The 16,776-nt window shown below is 40.7% G+C and overlaps 1 protein-coding gene across 1 annotated transcript; it reads left to right on the top strand.

Moving 5' to 3' along the window:
• Nucleotides 1-387: 387 nt before the first annotated feature.
• On the top strand, nt 388-16,302 carry LOC143207324 (uncharacterized). Its single transcript, XM_076420655.1, has 10 exons — nt 388-2,359; nt 4,250-4,303; nt 4,411-4,659; nt 4,797-4,865; nt 4,948-5,016; nt 5,112-5,231; nt 5,294-5,359; nt 5,443-5,508; nt 5,750-5,908; nt 12,493-16,302. Exons 1-10 carry the CDS (start codon nt 614-616, stop codon nt 12,526-12,528), a joined length of 2,634 nt encoding a protein of 877 aa, XP_076276770.1. The 5' UTR covers nt 388-613; the 3' UTR covers nt 12,529-16,302.
• Nucleotides 16,303-16,776: the final 474 nt, after the last annotated feature.

Raw genomic sequence — 16,776 nt, forward strand, 5'->3', positions numbered from 1 at the left:
CATCGATCCGTGGATCCCCCAAAGACCACGTGTTTCCTCCGCAGCCTTGATTACCAAATCGCAGACACGATTGCATTCTGCACATTCTGCAGATTAGGCGATGCACTTGTGAAACGCCGCTCACTCTGTCGTCAGGTGCACATCGCTTGTGTGCATCGCTGCTTGATCGGGTAATTGCAGCTCGAACATCAACCATCGGACGCAACGGCGGAAGTGGACGCATATTGCTGGATGCACTGTCATTATGAATGCCAATATCCAGGCTGGAATAGTCGGGAAAAGTGCAAGCTTCGATGATCAGGAAGGAAAGGGGCGGACGGTCCTCCGATTGCTATAAAGCAGCCATTTTTTCGTCGCATCGATCAGTTTCCCTGTCGCGTTCAACGATTCCCATTTTCTGCTTTTCCCAACATGGGGACCTCGCGACGCGATTCCTAGATCTAAAGAATTTTTAGATCTGCCAATCAGTGGTCGATGCACTTCGCGGTGCATTCTACCAGAAATGACCCCAACGAGTCGCATAATCACGCGCGGACGTTCAGCGAAAACTGAGAAGTGCCAATAGACCCCCTGAGAAGATTCTGGTCCTAACTCCAGGACACCTTTTGCCAAAATGATTTTACTTAGAGGAATGCCAGCAGCTCCAACGCTGTTAGCTTTGGTAGCTACGCACCTGGTGATCTCGATGCCAACACCGCCAGTGAAGAGATCGCCAGAGGTGGCTAGAGACCTGGGGAACGGGTTCTCCAGTGTGCCAAAGATCCTAGAGATCCAACTACCACTGAAGATCGCCACGAAAGACGACTTAGTAGCCTGGGCCAAGTATGTGATGGGTCTTATGGCATCCAGAATCAACATCACGCTGACAACGGTTAAGGACACTACTCAGACGCCTGCAGAGCCTATCAGGACCCCTAGTAGCTACAACCAGATGCAGAGCTACAAGACTTCTGGGTTTAAGAACTTAGATCCTTCAAGACAAGTTGGGATCATGAAGGCCTACGCTAAGACCTTTGAGACTTCCAGGTACGCGGAGAATGCGAAGAATCATGAACGTAATAAGAATCCTGTGGAGTTCAAGATTCAGGATACGAATAGGTACCCAGAGAGGAATAGGATCGCTGTTAATGTGACTCCTGCGCCAAGGAAGGAAGTTGTTCATATTCCTAGTCTGCAGGCTTTTGCTGTAGGTCCTCTGACGGCTAAGAACTTTCTTGGTATTCGACCAACCACCTTTGCTACTATGGGGATCACGGATCATACCACTGTTCATAGTCCTCTAGAGATCTTGGCAAATATTAATCTGGCTAGGCCAGATGTCAAGGAATCTCTGCTCAAAGAGACATTCGACGTAGCGAATGCGTTGAAGGTGAACGAACAGCAGTTTTTCGTGCCCACATTCCCGGATTTTGGACCTTTCAGTCCGAAGAATATTGACAACTTCAACACGGAAGCTGTGCCACCTGCGAGGACTTACCTGCCTGTGGCTGCTACCACTGACAACATCAGGTTCCCCAGCGATTCGTTTGCTACTAGGTACTTCTTCGATGGGATTGAGAGGAATGTCACTAGCAACTTAGGAATCCTACCTGTGGATTTCAGGTACACCACGATCAGACCGTCCAGCTTCAGCGAAGAGATACCATTACCAGTGAAGAGTCTAGAGTTAGCTACCAGGAAGAATTCCACGAGTTTCCCAAAACCGATTTTGAACGTTCCGTTTGAAGCTGTGATCACGTTCACGAGAGAAGCTACGATAGAGCCGACGACCTTGAGAACAGACAATGAAAAGCAGTTTGCTGTACCCACCAGAGATCCTCTCGATGCATTCTCGCCTTATTTTGATAATAACGTCACGGTGATGAATGAGTCGGGACAAATAAACGTTGTGTTCGATGATGGCAGTCAAGTGACTGAGAAGATGAATGGAACAAGGAAGAGTGAGAAAAAGAGCAAGAAGAAGAAGAAGAAGAAGAAGGACGAGGAAGAATCGAGCAAGAAGAAGAAGAAGAAGAAGGAGGAGGAGGAGGAGGAGGAGGAGGAAGAATCGAGCAAGCAGAAGACCAAGAAGGAAAAGACAAAGAAGCCTTCGATGCTCACGCAGATTATTAAGGCGTTCGGAGATCTGAGGAAAAAGAGTCCCGCTGCGAATAATAGTTTGTCTGTGGATCTCTCGCCTCCACCATTGAAGCCGCCATTGTCGTTCCCGTTGCCACCCAGACAGGAATCCACGCCACCACCTAGGCCACAGTCTTTTCCTCCTAAACAGCAGGCTTATCCCCAGAGGCCACCGCAGACTTACCCACAGAGGCCGCAGCAAACTTATCCCGAAAGGCCGCCGCCATACCCTCCGAAGCCGGTGAGTTTGACACAGTTGAAAGAAAATAGACGTCGTTAAAGTGTTAAAGTTGTAGGTTGGAAATTCCGTCCTGGATCTGATACAGATCTAGTTTAGCTCTAGAGCAGATCTAATTCAGACCAGACATCCAGACTAAACTTAGCTTAAACCTAGTTCAGCCTTAGCTCAAACCTAGTGTGCCTAACTCAGGCCTAAAATAATTTATCCAAAAGTAGCCCACACAATGTACCAATTCAGGCTTAGCTCAGATCAAGTATACCCAGCTAAGACCTTGAATGTCTAATCCAGACTTTTGCCAGACCAAAAATGCCTAACCCAGACTTTGCCTACACCCAGAATGCCTAACCTGATTTACCCCGAATCCAATATGCCTAATCTAGTCACATGCTAGATCCCAAATGCCCAGCCCAATCGTTTCCCAACTTTGAAACAGATTATCCGAAAGCAGCACAGGTTTATGCAGCTAATCCCCAGCCTAACGTGACCTAGTCGAGATCTAGTCTTAATTTAGACCGAGCCCAGAAGTAGCTAAGTCATTTCCAGACGCCGGTGAGTTTGATAGAGAGAGTCGAGTAAAAGTAATGCAATCGGGGAGGAGTAGATTGCAGAGAAAGGAACGCGCGCGTGTCAAAGTAGTTCGGGTCAGGGAAAAGAACGGGAGCTGTGGTTTCAGATAATTTGAACGGTGAAAGGCAGATAGTTAAACGGGTGCATTTAAAGAAATTAGGTACGATATGTATGTAGCTCCAGTGGTCCCACGGGAGAAGATGCGCGAGAGTGGACATTATATTTGGCCGTATGAAAAGATCCGTGATCTTAATGGATACTATTGTTCAGGTGACGAGAAAGTTCTTTTAACGTAGCTATGGAAGATATGCATTTTGAGAGACCACAAGTAGCAGTTGTGGAGAGTGTAATTTGTTGCTTTCAACCACTTATTGCACCTTTTGTGTTCAACATTTAGATGTTGGTAACAGTATATTACTGCGCATGGCTGAATTTAATTAAAGCAGTTCATAGTTGATTGTTCTTTGAACGATTTACTAAGTTGGAAAGATCTGTGTTACTGGTATAATTATTACATAAGCTGACGATTCTTAGTTCATGCTCCTGTTCATAAAAGAAGTTACGTAACATGATAAACGCTTTCAAACTAGAATTAAAATGTGGGTTATGATGACAGCAACATTTGGAGACTTGGGTTTATTTGGCGCTAATGGGATGAGAAATAGGACATGCTTACATAATAGGACTTACTAAAACGAAACGCATACAGCTAGTCTCGAAGATTGTAGTTCGCGTGGTTGTACCGTGTTAAGTGTTTCAAGGTCTACTTCATAAAATAGTGTAATAACTTCTGTGCATTTAATTTCTACAGTACTTACAAAACAGTCGAGAACTAATAGATGCACATACATATCAAAGCTAGACGGTGACTTCAGCTCGGTGACGTCTCTTCAACAGCAAACCGATTCAATTAGACATTTGCACGCGAAAGCGCGTGCGCTCGTTCGTCCAGAGAGGAACAACGCGATTTCCTCTGCGCTCATCAAACTGTGTCAAATTACCGAGAAAAAGAGTCGCGATTTTCATCACACATATATCAAACATCGTTGTTGCTGCCATTGGACTTGAAATGGTTCTGAAAATGACTGTTCAACACTGTTATGTATTGATTAAAACAGTTACAAACATTTATTATTACAAATAATCTGTACGAATCTGCCTGGATCATGGTTGCTATTTCTTAGTGTCTATTTTGATTCCATGAAGATTAGCTATATAAGTCGAATCGATTGTTATAAAAATGTATTTAGGGCGCTCACTGCTCGACAAGGAGAAGAACGGTGTGAAATCATTGACTCATTGACTGCGATTCGTTGATTTCAGTCTGAATCGCAACAAGGAAGACGTAATCTGACGTCTCTGGCGCAGGAGCTCGAGGTACGTTCGCTATCCTTCATACTACTATAATCAAAACCCTTCGCTCGCGATTAGACAATTGACTATCGAGCGTTGTGATCCCCTGCGCGGGAAACCTAAATTTGCAGGACGACGACCAGGATGTAAACAGCAGTGAGGAGGATAAGAGCGAAGAAAACAGAAACTCTGAAGAGAAGAGCGAAGAAGATGAAGGTAGCAATCCAAAAGATGACGCAGAGGAAAATGAAGAGAGCAATAGCTCAGAAAGCAGCTCAGAAGAGGACGATTACTCTGATGAAGAAGAGGAGGGTGGCTCTGTGCAGGCCCTAATTAGTCTCCTTCAGCTGACTGCACCTGTTCTCGAAGATCTCAGTGACGTAAGACCATAGACCTTTCGTGCGTACAGTTAACAATTTCACGTAAAGGAACTGTTAATTCATTTTTATAAAATTATACCTAGCTCCAGGAAGTTTAATAATGAACTGGGGATGACTGTAACTGATGATTCTTACAGCCGGAGTCCGACACAGACATCGCTGAAGTCTTCGAGGCTGCCATCCCTCTGCTTGAAGATCTGTCGAACGTAATCCTCAATCCTTTCAGTTTCGAAACTTGCACGATGCTCGTCTTGGATTTTGTACTTGCGAATGTTTTATGCGTTTTAGGGGGACGGAGTGAATCCTGGCATAGATGTCGCTGGGATCTTGGTGCCAATTTTGCTGCAGATCAGCGGAGTGAGTTCTCCAGCTGCCTTTTGCTTACAGCTACATCCTAAAGTGTAGAATGGGACAGGTAAGGACAGGTAATTGAGTGAGGAGATTTGTTTCAGGGGCCAGACGGAATGCGGGACTCTGTCGCCATTTTGACGCCAATTCTTCAAGTGCTTGCACCTCTGGTTGGACCATTGTCTGGTCCTTTGCTCGTTCCTCTGAGCAGACAGAGCAGCAATGTGAGTAGACTGAATCTTTCGTAGTTAATTTCTCGCGAACAAGGAAATCATGTCGATTTCAGGCTCCAGGACAAGGTGGATCCAGCTCCGGCAACCTAATAACGAATTTGAGCGGTCCCTTGAGCGAGGTAATAATTGATTCTGTAGACGATTCCGTAGATTACGTTGTCTATGTTGCGGTTTATTCTGTGAATGATTTTTGACGTTTCAGTCCGGTCCAGGCAAGATGTCGATGATCCAGAGCTTGATCGCAGGAGTCGTCTCTAGTCTTAGCAAAGTACGCATTGACTTTCTGTTAACGAACCGTTGTCCATCGCTAATAAATTGACCGTTTGCAAACTAAATAAGTGTCGTATATACCATTGTCTTGGATCAACGTTTTTCTAATACGATTTTAGCTATTAAGCTCGACGGTAACGTTAAGATAATCGATTTTAGAGTTGATCGGTTTTATACGCGAGTTTCAGGATTGTTGATGAGCCGGGATTAATCGTTGGATTGTTTTTGATGCGTTTCAGAATTCTGGAGGCGGGTCCGATATTACGAGTCTTGTTAAGGCGATTGTTGCTGGGTCTGTTGCTGGAACTAGTGGTAGTTCCAGTGGACAGAGGGATTCCTATGGAGCACCTACTAGTTATGGCGGCGATTCTTACGGTTATGGTGGTCAGCCTAGTCGCGTGAGTTGCTCTTTTGATAATACCGTTCATTTTTGTAACCCGTTTCTTTTAATTAACAGATTTAACAGCACCAGTATTTTGTTACAATTATTTGTCTTTCATTTCTCTGCACGTAGAAGATTAAATTTTCATTTGCTTTGTGGTTAGTGATGCTGATCATAACTATTCGAATGATGGCACAACATCGTGTAATCAACATCTTTCAGCATTTCAACGAGAACTTTTTAGTAAAGAAACCAATAGACAGAAAAATATTCCATTCAGTACCTATTTTGTGAGTCGTGTATAATGAAAACAAATATCAATTTATGCTTGATGTGTACCCATTGTTAAAAGAGAAACAAAAATAAAAGAACAATGTTTGTTTTTCGTCTGATAATATAATGTATATCTTTTCAATATAAAATTCGATGTACAAAACATTGGAAAATCGTTCGAATAATTATGGCCATAAAATCCGTCGCAGTAAGAGTCTAAAAATCTTGAAAAGGGGTCAATCTTATAAAAATTGACACGATCGAGAGGCTTATCAGGACTGTGCTCCCTACTACATGCAATTTCTGAACTTTGCAGCCCATGACGCCATTCCAGGGGGAAAATCCAATCGCCCTGCTCGGTTCCTCGGTTAATGACATACTAAACGCGATCTTAAAGATAGTCGCCTCCCTAATTAACGCGATAATGGGTATCCTGGGCGCGTCTTCGTCTTCCGCGGCTTCGCCAGCCCCAGCACCACCCCCTTCTTATGGTGCCCCAAGCCCTTACCAAGCTGCACCATCACGGTTCACGCCTCCTCCTCGACTAACTCAAAACAACAGTACTCGCGGAACATCGACGCGAGGAGCGCGATTTTTCCGCTGATGTATTCGGTGTGCCAAACTTGGTTAGGGTCTGCAGAATGCAAGAAAGTAGAAATGGGAAAATTACAGGACAACAAGTATGCACCTGTTGCCCGTACACTTATTTGTAAAACTCATATAGGTGATGTCGATTCATCTGGTCCTTGAATTTATAATCATGCAATCGTGCTATCCCTACATGAATTAATAGAAATGTTATGTTATTGTTCTGTTGACTTTGTTCTATTGGAAGAAATATACACTGTTACCCCTCTATATCATCCTGTAAATAATAAAGACGAGTACTGTGACGCTTTCACGATCCTCGTGTCTCGCTCGAAAAAATGGTCAGTCAATTGCAAAGCACAGAAAAGACTAACAGTCACGAATTCCAAGAACAAAGAAAATTATTATTGACCATTTTCGTGCAACCTTGTTGTCTTCCTTCCAAGATCATGGAAGAAGAATCCTTGAAAGAAATGATCAAACCTAAATCACTGAAAAAGTGGACGATCATTAATCAAAGAAAATGGTTATTCTCCATTTTCATAGATCTTTATTCTCTCTGTTCAATAATAATGAAAGAAATCGATCCATTCATTTCGAAACATTGCGGAACTAGATGATCACAAATCATAGAACGAAGAAAATTATTGTAACAATTTTCAAACATCATTATTCTACTAAATAATAAATGATCCTAATGAGGGATCACGGAACGATTACACAGTTGTCACGCAAGACTCGACACGAAATAGGCAATCAATTAACTACTTCTTACAAACGGCACGAGAATCCAAGGATGCAGAACACGTCATCGTACTTTCAACTCAACCCGGATCGATCAATCACAATTGTAACCTCCTGTTCCGATTTTCACCTTCGTACACTTGTCCACCTGATTTTTAAGTTTGACGTTACACTGATTCGCACGAGATCGTTTCCGCGGAGTTCAGTTTTCTTGCACGCTCTTTTACGTCACGCGCCCATATCCGGATTAATTATCTTGTTATCTAAAAATTGGGTCACCAAGAAGAAGTGCTCGGTAACTCGACAAAGAGATAGTGTGATCGCCGATTGCGTAAAGCTCAACATAAAAGCCGAAACCTTTTAACATGATCAAACCAGAGGAGCGCGTAGGTGGTCAAAGGCGGCGTTGCATAATGAAGAATTAAGAGCAACAATCGACCAAATAAATAAAACCGGGCGATGTGCATAATGAATTATGTAAAATCGTTTCCCTTTTTGCGGCCATCAAGTAAAATGACTCACGTTTGTGATCGTTTTAGTCCATTTTAAACATTGTAAATATGCATGGATAAAAGACAAGATATTGTACTATATTAACAAATTCAAAGAATCCTTTTACAGTTCCATCAGTACAACTAATACTTATATCTGTGTAAATGTTTATACCATTATGGTAAATAGTTTACAAACACAACAGAAATCTGTCTAATATTTCGAAGTGTACGCCCCATAGCGAACAATAAAGCTTGCTATAGAATACAGCCCTGCGAACCCAAAAGATTTGCGAAATTCGTTCAGTAATGGATCTTTGCTCCAGAAGAACTAAAAAATCGGTCCTGGAGGATGAACTTTCCAAAACAGGCTCACTTTCGATCCCCCAAAGCACCTTTCCGTTACGGAAGAGATCGGAAATGTTCACAGAAATGCTATGTGGCGAAAATATTCCGCGACACGGTGCGTAAGTGACGGCGCGTGTTCATGAGTGGACGGCCGGTGCGTGACGCGTTATGAGATCGCCGATTACGTGATCCGGGGAAAAGGAAGGGAGGAGATAATGTCGGGCTCCGCTGTCGTTCAACTCCGCAAGCGAGATGCGATTTCGCGCGTGACGTAACGATCGCAACCCGCCCCGAAAAGGAGAGGATTGGGTCGTTGATCGACTCTCTCCGCCTACGGAGCTCGCACGATCTGCATTTAATCCTTAGATCGGTGGTTCCTGCGGAATTCATGCAAAAAACCCACGCATTGACGTCATTACGAGAAACTTTCTTCCGATTACCCAGTATAATCGGCTCGATTTTATAGGTGCGATCATAAACCAGCGAAAGTGATCAGTCTTCCTGGACATTTTTCAGATCACTGTGAAAATTAAAATATACGTATTATATATTAGTAATTGAGTTTATCATGCCCGGAATGTCTGTTACAGAGGGAAATCAAATTAGCAAACTATTCGACTGATTTTCTCAGTGTAATGGCGTGCGAAAATGCTGAAAAAAATCAGACATATGATAGGAACCGTAATACATGTATATTAGGGAATTTTTTCCGATTTTTATATTGCAAGATTAAGTATAGTACGCTCGGTGAAAGATGGCACAGAATCTCGTCAATGGGGTGCAAGGGGGAACGGCGATGACGCGGAAGACGTGTAACGCGTAGTAGGAGCATCACGTGGTACCTACGAGTTTCTCGTGCCATCTTTCGGCGAGCGAATAGTAGTTCCTATGATTTGACCTGTCAATGCTTCTAAAAGAAAAGGACACTCGTTTTGGTCAGAAGGGGGGTTTCATGCAAAAATTTTATATCAAATCGCATACAAAAAATATGAAAAAATCCATTGTATTCTAGATCTGTAATACATATGAGGTAATTTTGGGGTCGAAGCATATAAAAGTTAGGAGACGATGGCGTGTCGAAAGTTCCAAGGACAGTATTTCATTCGAAGTGAAAGCAATTCAAATTTAATGCAATGGGATGGGATTAGTTCCTGCTCGATCAAGATCGAGTTCTGATTGATCTCCCTGGAGTACTATATGACTGTCACACAGCATATACTGATTACCGGATTGGATTGCATAATAATGCAGTTGGAATTTAAGCTAAATCGTCAGTGAATCGTGGGTCGAGTTCGTTTCCGCGAGAATCTTCCTCATTATTGAATCGCGCGGGCTCCCGTCGTATTTCCCGCAGTGTGTAACTGTCTCCGGTATTCGAAGGTGAAAGTACATTTCACCGTTTGACCTATGAATAACGGCGGGAGATCGCGTTCTTCCGTTCGAGCAGCACCACCCACACATGCCAGCGCAAGGCCCAGCCGGTTCCTTGCCCGTACACTTGGCAATAATCGTTATCGAACCGTGAAAGTCACGGTGGTACCCGCGAATTACCGGTAGCCCCCGCTAATCGGCGATTTACGTGATCGAGGAACTTCAGGATCGATCATTCTGTTTTCCCCGATTTCATTTCTTCAAACGGGTGCAGTGAGCGTGCCAAATTGTCGCGGAAGAGTTTGCGGTTCCCATGAAAAAGCTGAAAAAGCGACAAAACACCGTGAACATTCACAGTCTGTCGCCAACAGTAGATAAAGTCTATATTTCCAGAGAAATTCTCATTTTGACGACTTATTTATTAAAACGAAAAATTGCGGGAGAATTTCTGTGGGTAATTAGAAGATCCCTGATGCTAGGGATGTTAGTTTGGGGTCACAGTACTGTACATGTAGAGAGGAAAATTTTTAACCAACAGTTATACTAGAATTAACCTTAACAAAATCTTTGCAGAAAATAAATAATTTATTTTAGACCCTACATTAACTAAATATTTTGTATTGCTCTAGATGAGAACTACAAGCCTCCAGAATTATCATAGATCATTTTCATCGCCCTAACTCACATCACTCTAACCTTAATCAATTTAAGCGCATTAGCTTCGGTGACTTCAACGACGGATAAGGCGCGACTCTCAGTGAGTTTGATGCACAACCAAGAAACGTCGTTGGAACTATACCTCCAGCAAATTGATTTCTTTCACATAATGTCTTATTAGCATATCAATTTCATCAGCATTGCACACAGTTCGTTTTTTCTCGAATTGTTTGCATTTGAATTTTCCGAATGGAGTTATCTGTCAAAGATTCCAGTTTAAATGGTAAACCCGAGTGACCAGCGAGCAGTGCAGCGTATGACTCGTTCTAAACCGTGCCAGATAACTGGTTAAACGGTATTTTTCATGTTTTTTTCAATAATAATGTCGCTCGGCAATCAGGCGCCGGTTTCGAAGGCCATTCACTTTCCATTCGTGAAAGAAAGCCGGCGTTTCTGCAGCGTTTAGACGTTTGACCCTTGGACGGCATTTGCGAAATTTCTAGTCACCTGCTCGCATCTGTTTCCTTTCGAACCAGTCAGGCTTCGTCCTGATTCGGTCACCTCACCTTTCGAAAATTAATGTTCGTATTTGTGAAAAGCAATTCTTCGAGCGTTGCTACACGTAGACGTCGATTTTTCATTCGATTTCGCGACCGTTTAACAGTCACCTCGATGAATATTTATACCCTTTTTTGCCACTGCACATCGTTTCGCAATGTGGAATAAAAATAGTCGTAAAGTAATCTGTAAACCGTAAAGTAGGATGAAGCGTTTTGAGCCGAGCGCCTTGGTTTCGATAAAGTTGAAATCGGAACATCTAGTGCATGAGTAATCCTTTGCTTTCGCAATGACTATAGAAATGTGAAGTGTATTCATTTTCCGTTTATAAACGCAGTCGTAGGTGTACCTGTCGACTCAAAGCGATAAAACCAATGACATAAATATTAAATGTAGCTGTAAATGGTGGATGATTAATTAGTACACTTAGCAGTTCTCTCAGGACCTCGAGTTTTGCGAGAACCATTTCGTAACAAAGAGCATTTACTTACTCCGAATAAAAATCTGAACTTTCTACGCGAAGCAATAAATTCGTGTCACCAACATGCACAGAAATATTAAAATCATTTTTAACATGTTTTATTCAGTTACCGTCGCAAGAAGCATTGCTTCTCGTGTCTGTGTGGGTTTCTGGTTCATCTTGATGACTCTCGGAAAGAATGCAGACCTAATCTTGCATATGAATCGTGTGTTTTTAAAATTCGATTATATAAACCTTGCGTAACACTCCAGAAGAAATTTCGAGCATCTAAATGGAGATTGAATTCTTAGATTTACAGTGTAAATAATTCACACTGTCACGCCAGTCGTTCTCAGTCAATGGTGAACATCTCACGAGCTCGTCTTTTATATATATTTTTGCTGGAGTAAGAAAAAACTATGCAAAATAGGTTTTTATATCTAGTGCATCGTGTCAGTGGATCATTGAAGAATTGTTGATTATTCGAACAACCCATCAACCCTAAGTGCGTTGCCGAGTCCACGATTAACTTGTTTCATTAATTCGTTATTCCTTTTTTCTGTGGAATATCATTCATACTCTGTAATTATCTGTGCTTTAATGACGGGACTCATTGAATCACGGTGGACATGAGCAGTACACGTTTGTGTTTACATTACTGGTGTAGAAATCAACAGATTTTATGCATTTATGAAGAAATTAAAAAGGTATAATTCGCAACAGAAAAAGATTAAATGAGTCGACACACTATTTTTTCACATATAAAAATTATTAATGAGGAAAATAAATTGTTACATGGCTTCTATAGATCATAATTGATAAGTCAACATTTTATTTTGTATGAAGATCCGCAGTCTAGTAATCAATTATTACACGCTACACTACAGACTTTTGTGCAAGATAAAAAAGTTAATGAAAAAGTATGTTCCCTTTTAAACGCCTTAAAACATTAAAAATAGTATGACAATATGCTCAAATTCTTCTGTCTTTTCTATTTTGTACTTGAGTAAAAATCCGCAATCTATTTTTCACTGTAAATTTAAGAATATTTGTTTTAATTTTAAGAATAATTGTTCTCACAGATCAATAATGATTAAACTTTTGTTCCAGCCTCCCACCAACCAGCGGTTTCAGTTCGGCCGTTAATTATAATCGTCGGACAAATGCGACATTGACGCAACAGATCAAGATAAATAGAGCACGAAGGCTGACGTCTTCCTTTACGGTCTCGCTAGATCACGAGACATCGATCGAAGGCAGGGGATCCATCGATCCCACAAGGAGGCGACCAGGAATTCACGCAAAAACTTTACCGTTTCGAAACTTGACTATTATTTACCAATAATGGAAGCTAAAAAAGCCACCGATCACTTCAAGGAACTATAATACGAATTTCCTAATCACAATAATACCACCTCAAAGAGCGTGGCTCAAACTGATTAATGATTTATCTGCAAGGTGATTATACTTGAATCGCGATCGGTTCACATTAAAATTTCGTCGAGAATTATAACTCCGATAGGAGTTGAATAATTTATAGATCGAGGCAGTATTATACAAGATAGCAGACTTTGTAACAATCTAGCATCGAGTACTTTCACTAATAAACTGTCTCTTTACGACGATCGATAAGTTTCCGCAGGATGGTCACACTCGAACTTTCGAGACACTGATTCAACCGATTCCTCAAGCGGATTCCAGTGACATGGATCCCGACGTTTATGCGAGACCCAGTCGCTCGTATCCTGTTTCGTGAATTAAGAAAGGCGAGGGGAACTTTAATAATCGTCGCATTAATCACCGGAGAAAGTAATCGCCGCGTGTACCTTCGATTCTTAAACACCGCTCGAAGAAGATCCCGCTAATTAGACGTTCGTGACTGTAACCGGGCAATTACGTGTCAGAAACTAATATTCCCACTGTTTTATTTAGTCCACTCGGTGTCTCGAGATAATGATTAAATGTGGAAACTCCAAACGCGGCCTCATTACTATTTTTTCTCTGCTAACGGATGCAGTGCGTGCGTTGAGCGTTCGATTAAGACGCCTTTCAGAATCTAATGCAATTTTCATTGGTTTTTGTTCAGTGGAGAATGTTCGAAAAAGCTCTTGAAAACTAAAATCAATTTCTTATCATTTCTCTTGGGCTAACATTTTTTTAGTGAAATCTATTTTTATTCACTTTTATTGAGGCTGGAATTTTATGAAAGTTATAGGAAGTTAAAATCATTTTTTAAATACATAGCTTTTGCAAGTCGAAGTCGAAGTCGCATTTTTAAAATTAAGTTTGGCACAGACAACAGTCTGTAAATACACAGAGATTAATTATAGTTTTAGATTTAAGGTTCACTGTTATCGTTATTATACTTCTGTTGCTTTTAGTTTGTTACTTGTTCTGTTGAAAGGTGAATCACTTCAAGTTAAGTTTCAGTGTTTTTCAGTTAAGTTTATGTTAATATTCATATGTTGACTCTTGTTAATTGTTACAATTGCTCACAGTTACTCATGCTTCTCGTTCTACCGACTCGCTATCAATCTGCAGTGACAGCAGACTTTCAACATGATAAGATTTTTGCAGACGAATGTTAGAATATTACATTAGGCTCATACATTCAATTCCTCATGTCCTAAACAATTCATTTAATTATTTAAAAATATAAGGTCAGTACAAACTTTTTTTACACAAAATCCAGGACTTTGATACGCTTTTCCAAAAAATGTACCTAACAGTTTAAAAGGTTATCTTTCACAATGAATGAATCAACGCAAAAAATTTGTATCTAACTCATTTAAGATGCTCAATTTACATACATATAATGAGACCTTCAGTACACAGAAGAAAACGAAAGCTTTCTGTATTTAGAAATTTGCATCTAAAACTGGAAATTCGCATGAATGTTTGTGTTTACGCAAACCATTCATAAAAGACGAAAAGACTCGATAGCAATATTTGTTATTCGAACAGCCTCAATACATTAGGATCGCTACCGGTTGAAATGCATTAACACGTTCGCGGTTGTGAATCGCTGAGTCCACAAAAGATGTTCAGCTATATATCCGGTCGGGAATCAACTTTCCACATTAGTAGAGATTCCCGTGTCATCGGTGATTCATCTTCCGAGAAGCCTAAGTGGAAACGGCAGCTGCAAAGTTTAAGGTCTTGGACTATGTACCCTTTCATCCGGAAATTTCACAAGTTCGCGAGTTGCGCAACAGAGCGATCCGAAGGACGCCGACTCCCTCTCACTCCCACGGCCATAGTGATCGCTTTCAAACCTTGCACAGTCACGCGAGTCCTCGGTATAACGGTAAACAACAAATACCGAACTATGGCGCTGTCAAAAAATTTGAACTAGTTTTTTCTCTCTAACCTAAAATACATATACAATAAAAACACATTTTCGTCTTTAAGAATTTTTCCTGCTTCAACTGTGATAGTTATAGTTGTGATTAGTTAGTTTGAATTATTCTGCAGACTCTCCTAAATACAACGGTATATTTTTTTAGAACACGATAGAAATTTCAATGTGTTTAAATTTTTTTAAAAAGAGAGCTGAACGCAGTAATTTTATCAGGACAATTAACAGTCACTTTTGAATTTATTGTTAGAATAAAAGGGCTCAGAAAAAATCGAATTAGACCACATGATGGAGCAGCCTTTCATCTTTCAGAAACTGTCAAAAAAAGTTAGAATGTAAATTTCGTTGTCTGTTGACAAAAATTTGATAATTGGATCAATGTTTTCCCAAATTTTATTTTCTAGAGAGAAGTATGTATTCGGTATAAATATTTTTATAACAATTACGTGATCCTGCTAGCGTTTATATAATGATAATTATAAAATAATTATAAAATTTGCTAATTGGTTCAATGTTTTCCCAAATTTTATTTTCTAGAGAGAAGTATGTATTCGGTATAATTATTTTTATAACAATTACGTGATCCTGCTAGCGTTTATATAATGAATTAATAAAATTGTTTCTAGTGAAATTGTGTTTGAAAACGTTTTATGGGAACATTACTCTCCAACCATCACATAAGATCTTTCCGGGCTGTCATTGGAAAATTTTGTAATTGAAACGATATTGATGGAGCATACGATTAGTTTAGAACATTTGTGACACTGTATTTCATTTTATTCGGCAGTAGAATCATTCATTTCGTCATTTTGAATGTCCGTGGTTTTACTAATTCAATAAAAAGTGGATAATTCACGAGAGAATTAATGAAAGATTTATTGCTATTTAATAAATTAGTATTTACTGGACAACATGATTTCACGTATGTTAAGAATAAATGCCTTGTACGAGATCAATAAAATAGCGCTAATCATTTTAGGTACAATCATTTTTCTAGCCTGATAGTGCCAGGGATCTGAATGTTTTATAATTAACAGAATATTGTAAAGAAACAAACACGTAATAATCAGGAAAAGCAAAGCTCGAGGATTGATGATAGCAATTTCAAACTTCCCAATTGTGCTTCAACAATTTTCTTACAGACGATCGATAAGTTAAATGAATTATGGTTATTACAAACGTGAAAAGAACTTTTTGGGTAACGTAATGCGTTCCCATCGATCTTGTGATTTTATCTCTCATTTCTTGTTGCGCTCGCAAATTAGCATAGTGTAAAAAAGCGAAAACCGAGGGCAGTTTTTCCTGACAGTTTTTTTGCGTCGCATTCTGTCAACGAATGGTACCGGAACGCATAATATTCGTAGCCACCAGCAAAACCTACACTTTTACCGGCGCATTTCATGCAAACTCCTAAACGTCGCCATTTTCGTTGCAGGCATTTCAAGTATGCGCGGCGCGTTTACCGCAATTCTCGCTTTTACCTTGCTGTTTTATCTCTCGGCTTACATAATAAGGATATTAGATATACGCAACTGTATTTATTAAAACGTTAATAAATATGAGGAAGCATGAGAACCGCTGATTTTAATTGACTACCTTCACTCGCCTGTGTCCAATCAATCCAGAGATATTGCAAGGTAGTAAAAAGTGTTCCACCTGCTCGAGGACGTCATAGATAAGTGTTGAATGTCGTGGGTTAACGTTTAATACAGCAGTTAACGCTCAGGTGTCAGATGAGCGATCTTCGGATAGGGAAAACAGCGAACTACCACCGTTAATCATACTGTTGCGAAATTTGGACAGCTTCGCTCGGTTGCATCCCTCGTGATGCGCATATTCGAGGAAGACTGCATCGCAATCTCTACGTAATCTAGAACGCATCAAATTGACTCATTCCACCGGGGATTCCACTTCGGCAATCAACGCGGGAAAACATTTTTTGCACAACAACCGTGCGAGCACAGAATTAACGATTCAAGCCTCCTGCAACTTAATTGAGTCAATTAGCCGATTCGATTTTCTGCTGACGACTTGAT

This window comes from Lasioglossum baleicum, chromosome 3 (genome assembly GCF_051020765.1).
Source record: "Lasioglossum baleicum chromosome 3, iyLasBale1, whole genome shotgun sequence".
NCBI classification, from domain to species: domain Eukaryota; kingdom Metazoa; phylum Arthropoda; class Insecta; order Hymenoptera; family Halictidae; genus Lasioglossum; species Lasioglossum baleicum.

What these genes read in the sequence shown, in the direction of transcription:
- LOC143207324 (XM_076420655.1), top strand. Translation starts at nt 614, where the DNA reads ATGATTTTACTTAGAGGAATGCCAGCAGCTCCAACGCTGTTAGCTTTG. An exon ending in CTCTGGCGCAGGAGCTCGAG is followed by an intron (nt 4,304 to 4,410) that starts GTACGTTCGCTA and finishes CTAAATTTGCAG; the next exon opens with GACGACGACCAGGATGTAAA. An exon ending in TCGTCTCTAGTCTTAGCAAA is followed by an intron (nt 5,509 to 5,749) that starts GTACGCATTGAC and finishes GATGCGTTTCAG; the next exon opens with AATTCTGGAGGCGGGTCCGA.